The sequence below is a fragment of the Cucurbita maxima genome, unplaced genomic scaffold (genome assembly GCF_002738345.1).
Source record: "Cucurbita maxima cultivar Rimu unplaced genomic scaffold, Cmax_1.0 Cma_Scf00008, whole genome shotgun sequence".
Classification (NCBI taxonomy): domain Eukaryota; kingdom Viridiplantae; phylum Streptophyta; class Magnoliopsida; order Cucurbitales; family Cucurbitaceae; genus Cucurbita; species Cucurbita maxima.
The window spans coordinates 1,829,178-1,839,198 of record NW_019272024.1 but is presented as its reverse complement, the minus strand read 5'-3'; the positions used below and the strand labels follow the sequence as shown (position 1 = coordinate 1,839,198).

General features: G+C 33.4%; 1 protein-coding gene across 2 annotated transcripts in view; it reads left to right on the top strand.

Moving 5' to 3' along the window:
- LOC111482647 (UDP-glucose:glycoprotein glucosyltransferase-like) overlaps positions 1-10,021 on the top strand; it is a 19,622-nt gene that overhangs the window by 4,234 nt on the left and 5,367 nt on the right. The window contains exons 6-29 of one of the 2 annotated variants that reach the window (XM_023128538.1): positions 237-333; positions 417-529; positions 628-743; positions 1,071-1,128; positions 2,435-2,587; positions 2,683-2,781; positions 2,874-3,014; positions 3,225-3,293; positions 4,042-4,130; positions 4,272-4,434; positions 4,736-4,870; positions 5,052-5,151; positions 5,274-5,368; positions 5,469-5,581; positions 5,705-5,915; positions 6,376-6,420; positions 6,536-6,681; positions 7,616-7,717; positions 7,930-8,077; positions 8,214-8,270; positions 8,352-8,482; positions 8,619-8,707; positions 8,823-9,172; positions 9,715-9,810. In XM_023128538.1, coding sequence (XP_022984306.1) covers positions 237-333; positions 417-529; positions 628-743; positions 1,071-1,128; positions 2,435-2,587; positions 2,683-2,781; positions 2,874-3,014; positions 3,225-3,293; positions 4,042-4,130; positions 4,272-4,434; positions 4,736-4,870; positions 5,052-5,151; positions 5,274-5,368; positions 5,469-5,581; positions 5,705-5,915; positions 6,376-6,420; positions 6,536-6,681; positions 7,616-7,717; positions 7,930-8,077; positions 8,214-8,270; positions 8,352-8,482; positions 8,619-8,707; positions 8,823-9,172; positions 9,715-9,810 — 2,916 coding nt within the window. Of the gene's footprint in view, positions 1-236; positions 334-416; positions 530-627; positions 744-1,070; positions 1,129-2,434; positions 2,588-2,682; positions 2,782-2,873; positions 3,015-3,224; positions 3,294-4,041; positions 4,131-4,271; positions 4,435-4,735; positions 4,871-5,051; positions 5,152-5,273; positions 5,369-5,468; positions 5,582-5,704; positions 5,916-6,351; positions 6,421-6,535; positions 6,682-7,615; positions 7,718-7,929; positions 8,078-8,213; positions 8,271-8,351; positions 8,483-8,618; positions 8,708-8,822; positions 9,173-9,714; positions 9,811-10,021 lie in introns of both variants that reach the window. The other variant, XM_023128537.1, reaches the window with a different exon arrangement.

The following is a 10,021-nucleotide window of genomic DNA, read 5'->3' as shown; positions in this document are numbered from 1 at the left end:
TTTTTTTTTTTTTTTTTTTTTTTTTTTTTTTTTTTTTTTTTTTTTTTTTTTTTTTTGTAGTTTATTGTACTTTCACTCATAATGAACACGTTTATTGTTCTTCTCTCTTAATGAAAGCACGTTTATTACCTATTAAATATGATGTAACTTGTCCAGAGAAAACATAGATAGATAGAAAGGAAAGAAAAATGAAAAACAGTAACTAAGGTTGAAAATATTTTTTTTGTTCCACGTAGGAACGGAAACCAGAGCTAACATCTGAGATCATGGCTTTTAGGGATTATCTATTGTCATCAACTGTTTCAGACACACTTAATGTGTGGGAACTGAAGGGTAATTGGACTTTTAAGTTTACTGTATGATACCCTCTTGGTGTCTTTGTTTCAAAGCCTAATTAATTGCTTTCTTCTTGGCAGATTTGGGACATCAAACTGCACAGAGAATAGTACAGGCCTCTGATCCTTTGCAGTCAATGCAGGAAATAAATCAAAATTTTCCTACCATAGTTTCTTCACTATCTCGCATGAAGGTAAATGCTCAATAAGGTACCCCTATATGAAGTGACCTTATGGTGTGAAATGTCTTTGCCATTAATATTTTTGGTTTTTCTGCTGATTGGCGTTGCAGCTCAATGATTCAGTTAAAGATGAAATAACTGCTAACCAACGCATGGTTCCACCTGGCAAGTCCTTAATGGCTCTCAATGGTGCTTTAATCAATATTGAAGATGTTGACCTCTATCTGTAATGCTTATGCTCCCCTTGATATTTTCTCTTTCTTTCACTTCTAAACATTTTAGACTGTGCAACGTCATTTTTAGTTTACCTGAAGTTTCAGATTCTTACTTATTTGAATAGGTTAATGATCTTGAGCTCATTATTTTAAATTTTGTGGATAATGCATACACATTTATCTCTTTAGTAGGGAATGTTATTTACATTTTACACAGAGGTACTGTCATCCTGTCCTTTTGGTATCATTAGTTAGGTTCCATCCATTGTCCACCAATATTTTTTTTGTTCATAGTGTATACCAGTGGGATCTTTTAACCTCCTCCCACTCTTTTATAGGTTGATTGACATGATCCATCAGGACTTATTGTTGGCAGATCAATTTACAAAACTGAAGGTAAAGAATTTAGTTCTCCTTGCGATTTATGATAGATATATAATTTAGAAACAAAAAGGTACAAAGCAAGTTAAAAAATATGACTTGCTTAGAAAGAAGGAGGAACGGAAGGAAGAACAAAAAATTGCCCCTAAATTTTGGTAGTTTGAAAAAAATATATATATAAAGAAAATTTAGATTTTACAGTTTTTTTTTTTTACTTTAATTTCTCCCTCTTAATTTTTAGAATTGAAAAATTATCTGGATCCACCCCTGTTGAAAGACAAGCATCTTTTGGCTGAGTTCACTCGTTGATCCTTTTTGTTTTGTTTAATTGATCTTCGCTCTCCAATTCCTCTATTTTCCTCGCTTTGAAGGTTCAGAGAAGGTATAAAAAAATTTTATTGAAGGAAGTGGTTAATACTAATTACCTCGTCCAAAGTCTCTCACTTTTATGTGATTTTCACTGTTTTGATGACTGGTTGGACGCCCTTTTGGTAACTCCACAATCTTTTTCTGTACAATTGTAAAAAGTTATGCGGCATCTCCTTGAGAAGTGGCTGAGTTATGAGGAAGGTCCCATTAGAAGAGTTTGGAGAGCTATGTTCCATTCTTGTTGTCCAAGATGGAAAAAAAAAAAAAAAAAAAAAAAAAAAAAAAAAAAAAAAAAAAAAAAAAAAAAGAAAAAAAGAAAAGAAAAGAAAAGGAAAATCTTGTGTTAAGAATTAGTTCATTCTATTGTCTCCTCAATTTGGAAGGTGAAGTTTTTTGTGTCACAAGTTTTGTGTGGAAGAGTTAACACCTTGGATTGGAACTCGACTAGAGGTTCTTTAGTGGTTGGGTCTCTTTATTGTATTATTTGCAAGCGGGCGGCAGAGAACTTGGATTATAACGTGTGGAGTGAGTTTTCCTTTATCCGTCCTTTGTGATAAAGGGCGATCTTTGTGGCAAGTTAGAATGTGCTATTTTGCGAGGGCTTTGAGGTGAGAGAAACAATATAATCTTCTGAGGGCGTGAATTCTTTTGGCATTCTTTGGTCCCTTGTTAGATTCTCTGTTTCTAGGTTCTTTTGTTAATCGCTTGGCCTTATTTCTCTTGACCGAAGCCCCTTCTTATGGTCGGACTCCTTTTTGTGGGGTTTTCTTTTTTGCATGCCTGTGTATTCTTTCATTTTTTCTCAATGAAAGTCAAGTTTTTTCATCTAAAAAGTTATAAGGATGTTTCTATTACTCAAGTTTCAAGCATTGAAACACCTAAGGTTAAAAGTGTTTTGACTTAGTTGAAGTCCCAATTTGTTTGTTAATGAATTGATGTTGCCAACAATCAGATTCCTCATCATACTATTCGGAAACTTCTGTCAAGTTTGCCTCCATCTGATTCCGACATGCTTCGTGTGGACTTCCGTTCTTCTCATGTGCATTTCCTCAACAACTTGGAAGAAGATGCTATGTATAAGCGATGGAGGAGCAACATCAATGAGGTAATTTAATAACGCATCACATTCTCATTTTCAATGATTGATGGTTAGTTTTGTTTCATTTTTCGATCTCTAAGTACATACTTTAACTCCTGTAGATTTTAATGCCAGTCTTTCCTGGACAAGTTCGTTACATCCGCAAAAACCTATTTCATGCTGTTTATGCTATTGATCCTGCAACAGTTTGTGGTCTACAGGTTTTTTATTTTTCTGAACCATTTCTTTGTTTAGAAAGAATGTTGCTGCTAAATCATTTTCTTCTCCTTAATTATGAAATCCAAACATGCAGACAATTGACATGATCCTGTCATTTTATGAGAACAATTTTCCAATTAGATTTGGGGTTTTACTGTACTCTTCCAAATTTATCAAGCAAACTGAAAGCAGTGATGATGAATTAACGAAATCCGAGGCAGATACTTCCTGTTTGGTAACTTATTTCTATTTCTATTTCTATTTTATCTTTGACTCGAATCAGCAGGCAATTTATTATCTACGGTCTATGATTTACAATATCAACAATATTTCTACGTTTCTCCTAATCATTAATCACAATGTTCAGCTACTGACAATTTAGTACTTCGTTGGTTTGAAGATCTTGAATCACACTGCTTATTATGATGAATGTCTGTTTTTGCAGATGATACAGCTGTTCATTTATTTAAAGGAGAACCACGGAGTTCAAACGGCCTTTCAGTTTTTGAGCAATGTATGTTCTGCAGCTTTGTTCACATTGTTTCGTCTTGTTGGTTAGCATCCTCTTAATCAGCAAACTATACATTCATTTTTTTTTTTTTTTTTTTGGTTCATTCCAATCGGATAGATTTTGTAATTTCCCTTGGTTGTTAATTGGGACATATTTATTTGTTTATTATTATTATTATTATTTTTTGATAAAAACTGAGCTCTCATAAAGAAAACGTATGTATGTATGGGGCATACAAAAAAACTAACCTCCAAATGAGCCAAGCTAATTTTGGGACATATTTCTTTCTTTCTATTCATTGTGTTACCTAATGATATGTTTTCTTTGATCTAAAAATCTCTTACTGCAATATTGTCCAAAATAAAAAAACCTCTTACTGCAAGAAGTTCGGGAGGTGTGTGGTTTAATGCATGTTTATGGACTTCCGATAATCGGACTCTGTAATTTTCAGTTTGATGTAATTCTTATGGGTTAGTCCATTCTTGTATCTAGCTGCGGACTCCTTTTGTGGGTTTGTTTTTTTTTACATGTCCTTGTATATTGTTATTCTTGAAGAAAGTTCGATTTCTTAAAAAAAAAAAAAAATGATGTCTTCGATTCATATGTTTCTTAGTTTCCTTGCTAATAAGTGTGGGAGACTAGTTATCGTAGCATGACTTCCAATGTTTTGGTTTATTTTCTCAAAATTGGATTACATACTGCTGCGAAAGGCTGCAGACAGGTTTTTTTGCTCAATATTGAATTGAATCAGGTAAACAAATTACGGCTTGAAGCAGATGGTTTAGCTGATGATGCTCCTGAAATGCATCATGTTGAAGGAGCTTTTGTGGAAAAGCTTCTGTAAGTTCACTGAATATGTTGAATTCCATCAATGGATGTTAACGCCAATATCACATATTGTATCTTTTCTTATGGTTTCTAGTGTCAAAATCTATTTATTACCAATAATATAGAACAGTTGACTTCATTCTGTTTTTATAGACCCAAGTCAAAATCTCCTCCTCAAGACGTGCTACTAAAGCTGGAGAAGGAGCAAACCTATCAAGATTTGGCTGAGGAAAGCTCCATGTTTACTTTTTCCCTTGGCTTATCTAAATTGGAGTGTTCTCTCTTGATGAATGGGCTTGTATTTGATTCAAGTGAGGTAATTATTTCAACGTGAAATATATTTACCCTTGTAGATAAAATATTTTGACCATACAAAGTTGGTATCGTTTTATTTGGCATTGCTGATCTCTTTCAGTTCTTTTGGTGTTTTTTGAACACTTTATGATCATCTCATTGTACTGCTTTCTTATAAGTTCATAACTATCACTCTCTGCAAGTTGGTTAATTTTATTTGCTTCTAAATGAAATAACTTCATCAAGCGAATACTTTTTGACTTGATTTGTCAACTCTTACTGTTCTCCTCTGTACATAATGTTTTGGCATCTATATTGATCAGGAGTCTCTGATAAATGCCATGAACGAAGAGCTTCCTCGGATACAGGAACAAGTTTACTATGGGCATATATCTCCTCACACCGACGTGCTTGAAAACTTCTTATCAGAGAGTGGCCTTAGTCGCTTTAATCCACAGGTGAGATATTGACAAAATGCTGTATGATTGTAGGATCTGATTTTTGTGCTGATTGATTGAGAAGCTTTTATGCAATTTCATACAACAAGAAAAAAATATCCTTTTCCAAAAGGAAAAAAAAACTTTTGTTATTTATCTATCTCATTGATCCTATTGCATCATTATGTCCATTTTTATGTAGATTGTTGCTGAAGGGAAACCACGTATTGTTTCTATGTTTGCGTCCACTCATGGAGGGGAGTCTTTATTGAATGGCTTTAAATATTTGCATTCTCCTGGAAGTAAGAATTATGTTCCCTTTTTTCCATTCAACAAATCTTGTTTTTTGAAAAACGAAGCATAATCTAATTGAATTTTTAGCTTAGAGAGTACCATTTCATGAAATTCCACTTTTATTTACCAGCTATGGACGATTTGAAACCTGTGACCCATCTATTGGTCATTGATGCTGCTTCAAAGAAAGGAATAAAGTTGCTGAAAGAAGGCTTAGACTATCTGGTTATTACCTGCGTGATGAATTTTCTTAAGCTTTAATACTGTAACAAATATTAGAAATTGAAAATTTTATTCTTATTAAAATTTTAATATTGGGATGCAGATCAGAGGATCTAAAAGCGCTCGTGTCAGGTTCCTTTTTACTACTAGCAACCATACCAGTGAATCCAGTTTACTCTTAGCGAAGGTTTTTGAGATCAGTGCATCATTGCATAGGTTTGTTCTATTTTGACGGCACATTTTCCCTTTTTCAGGGGTGGCAGCTGGGGCTATATACAGTATATGTGCCCGTGTTAACTGGCTAACACTCATTATTTTTCTTTTTGCCTATTTTTGCAGCCACAAAAAGAAAGTATTAGATTTTCTAGATCGGGTGTGCTCAATATATAGTCAAAAGTTCATCCCTGAATCTTCAGTAGCGGTTGATAACCCTCAAGAATTTATTGAGAAAATCTGTGAGCTTGCTGAAGCTTATGAGTTACCACCTAAAGCATACAGGATAGCTTTCTCTGATTCCTTTGTTGATGAAATGAGGAAGTATTTGAGACAGGTATACAACTTTTTTGTTAAATTGTGTGGTTAGTTCCTGAATCGAAGTTTCTTATAAGAATGTTCCTGAATCAAACTGAGAAAGTATTTGAGCCGTGTATATACCAATTTTTGTTAAATTGTGTGTTTAGTTTCTGAATCGAATTGATACCTCCCTCTTTCTCTTTCTCAAAAAGAAAAAAAAAAAAAAAAAAAAAAAAAAGAGAGGGTAAAATAATTCATAGATAAATAAATAAATAATTAATTAAACTTTTGCAGTCGCAGCTTTTTGATAAGATAAACTTCTTTCTAGAAAATTTCTCCCTGTTCTGTTTTTCTCTGTCACTTGTGGGTTTTATCTATGTTTTTTTTTCTAGCAATTTAGTTGCTCCATCTAAAAATCTTCACCTTGTTCTATAATATTAAATGTTATATTCTGCATGCATAATGGTTCTCAGGTGGAACATCTTTTGTCGGGGCAGCTTGGCCTTGAATCTATTGTTAATGCAGTTATCACCAATGGAAGAGTGAGTTCTTTTCCTCACTTTAGTTTTGAATTCAGTTAATTTGACTATGATTTTCCAGAAATATTTGCCTGCATATTATGGAACATTTTTAATCATACATTTCATTCACGCATAGGTTACACTTCTTACTGATGAGAGCTCATTTTTGAGTCACGACTTAAATCTACTGGAAGTAGTAGAGTTTAAGCGGAGAATAAAACATATTGTGGAAATTGTTGAAGAAGTGAAGTGGCATGATTTTGATCCTGACAGATTAACAAGGTTTGCTTCCCAACTTACCCAGTGGTTGCCCCTTATTTATTTATTATTGTAGTAAAAAAATCAATGCAATGAGGACATATGCCTTTGTTTTTTAAAGTGCAGGTTTCAGTACTTTTTTAGTTTTCATTGTTTCATCAGCTGGCAAGAAGTATGAACCATAACATGTTGCGTGCACAGCGATATTGGGGGTGGGGGGTCATCTTATTCTCTTTTATTGAGTATGAATTCATGGTTATTTACTGTCTAAGCTCAAGTGAAACACATTTCCTTTCCTCAAACCTCAATGGGCTATCTACCTTGATATTTCTGTGATAGAATCAACTCAAGTCAATCTCTTTGCTTGCTTTACTATGATCATATTTGTGTATATGTTTCCCCAAGTTCTTCACAAACAGTTTTTTTCGCAAAGGAAGCAAAAAAAAAAAAAAAAAAAAAAAATTAAGAATAACTGTTCATTGATTCAAAGTAATTACAATATTTTAGCTATTCCCTGAGTGAAGAACATAGTTAACTCTGTTTTGTTCCTTATCTTTTGTACTGTATGCATTCATTGGAGCCCCATTTGCTTTTTAAAAAATTAAGCTTTAAGAGTTTTTTTGTTTAGTTATCTACCTCGGAAAAATGTTCTCAAAAGGCAATCAAATTTTGAAATCTAGAAACACTAAAAACTTGTTTTCATTTTGGAAAATTTGGCTTAGAGTTCAAAATGTTTCTTGGTTGTAACTCTAGGAAAAAAATTGCTAGAATCAACATGATTTACAAAATAAGAAATCCAAAGACAAAATCTTTATCGAACAGGGCCTTAAACAAGGCCAACAACATTTCATATTCATCCATATGTAATTCACTGGTCTCACTTTTTTAGTATTTGTTGTATTTAGTGTTCACATGTTTGATTTGTATTAACTCTTCATGATATCCCACCCTACTCCAGCAACTTCCTCAGTGATGTTATTATGTTTGTTTCATCCTCAATGGCTCAGCGGGAACGAAGTTCCGAAAGTGCACGCTTTGAGATTTTGAATGAAGAATTTAGGTAAGGATTTCAATCTTAATATATGAATTATTCTTTTCCTTTGAATTTCATCAGTAATAAGACAGACTAGTAATCGTTGTAATGATATATGAAAATATCATGAACAACCCGAGCATTGTGATTAACTTTCAATGTCAGTGGCTATGCAGTACACTTAAAGATTCCAATTCTTTGGCCACCCTCACCCTTCTCTTTATTTTCACTTTGTACAGTGCCATTGTCTTTGATAATGAAAATTCTAGCATGCATATCGATGCTGTTATTGATCCACTAAGTCCATCTGGCCAGAAGCTATCATCAATTCTTCGTGTTTTGTCAAAATACATACAACCAAGCATGAGGATCATATTAAATCCGCTGGTGAGATGTTCTAAACCTCGTACAGTTAATATCCTGAGGGTGTTAAGCGTGTCTATTTTATCAAATCCAAGTAATACTTCTTTGATAATCATTAATTTATTGAGGAATTAACCTTGTTATGTCTTCTCCACGGTAGAGTTCGCTTGTTGATTTACCTCTAAAGAATTACTACCGCTATGTTCTGCCTTCAATGGTAATTATTAAATAAGGCCTTTGGCTTGCAGTAAAACAAGTTTCCCCCTATTATTGGTGTCTGACTTCATGACAATTTCAGGATGATTTCAGCAGTACAGATGTAACCGTAAATGGCCCTAAAGCATTCTTTGCAAATATGCCATTGTCTAAGACATTAACTATGAATCTTGATGTTCCAGAGCCATGGCTTGTTGAGCCTGTTATTGCTGTGTATGTTTATCCACTACCAGTATATTCTCGTTTTATAATGACATAAGTTTGAATAGATTGTTTCGTTTGAACAATACCATATTCCTTTTGATTTCAACTTCTTATGTTGTTTCTTACAACACGTCACAAATTTCAGTCATGACCTGGATAATATTTTACTTGAGAATATCGGTGACACACGGACATTGCAAGCGGTGTTTGAACTTGAAGCTCTTGTTCTTACTGGTAAGTAGTGTGTCAGATTTACATATTAGGTGAAATATAGACGTAACTCAGCCTGAAAAAACAAGGTTTGGTGGCTGTATTACCACATGTATCAATTTTTATTTTTTATTTTCAGGCCATTGTTCAGAGAAAAATCAAGAACCTCCCCGAGGACTCCAGTTAATTCTTGGTACAAATAGCACACCACATTTGGTTGATACTCTTGTAATGGCAAACTTGGGTTATTGGCAAATGAAAATTTCTCCTGGAGTTTGGTACCTGCAACTTGCTCCCGGTAGAAGTTCTGAACTTTATCTTCTGAAGCAAAGTGGGGATAGAAGTCAGGATAAAACATTGTCAAAACGTATCATTATTGATGATTTGCGGGGTAAAGTTGTTCACATGGAAGTAGAAAAGAAAAATGGAAAAGAGCATGAAAAATTGTTGGTTCCTGATGGTGATGACGACTTGCTGGAGAATAAGAAAGTGGGTGATCATTGTTAGAAATTAGTCTTGTTTTTTATTGGTTTAACTTTTAGGTGTGTGTCTATTTGGTCATGGAACTTTAAAATACAACTATGAATTTTCAATTTTGTAGTTCATAGGTCTCTAAACTTTCAAAAATGTCTAATAAGTCCTAAACCTTCAAATTTTTGGCTAGTAAGTCCGTGGATGCTTAATTTTGTGTTAAATAGATCTTTGAGGATTTTTTAAAATTTACCAACTTATTAGACTCAAAATTAAAAGTCTAGAGTTTTGTTGGACATAAAATTTAATTTTATATCAGAGTAGATTAGTTAATTTATTAAAGTTTTGAATTTTTCATAGACCTATTATACACAAAATTAAGCGCTCAAGGACTTATTTGGCATTTTTTACATCTAGGAAAACACACAAAATTGGATCCATCAGAAATAAACTTGAAAGCTATATGTAATTTAACTTTTTTCTATTTCATTGTTGGTGAAGAACTTTCCTGGTGCATGATAGATTCATTGCTATAATTGTGGCTTTAATTTCTTCTGCAGGAAGGCCATACTAATTGGAATTCTAATTTTTTGAAATGGGCTACTGGATTGATTGGAAGCAATGATCAATCAAAAAAGTCTAAAAGCACGACATTGGTGAGTTCTCAACTTATCTGTTCACTATCTTCTTGTGTTGATGTAAATTATCATTCGGACTTCGACCTTACATCTTAATATTACCGTTGGGCTATTGACTTTTACTTTTAGATGAATCTTTGTTTTCAAGTCTCTCTCTCTCTCTCTCTCTCTCTCTCTCTCTCTCTCTCTCTCTATTTTTTCTTTTTAATTTTTTTTTTTTTTTTTTTTT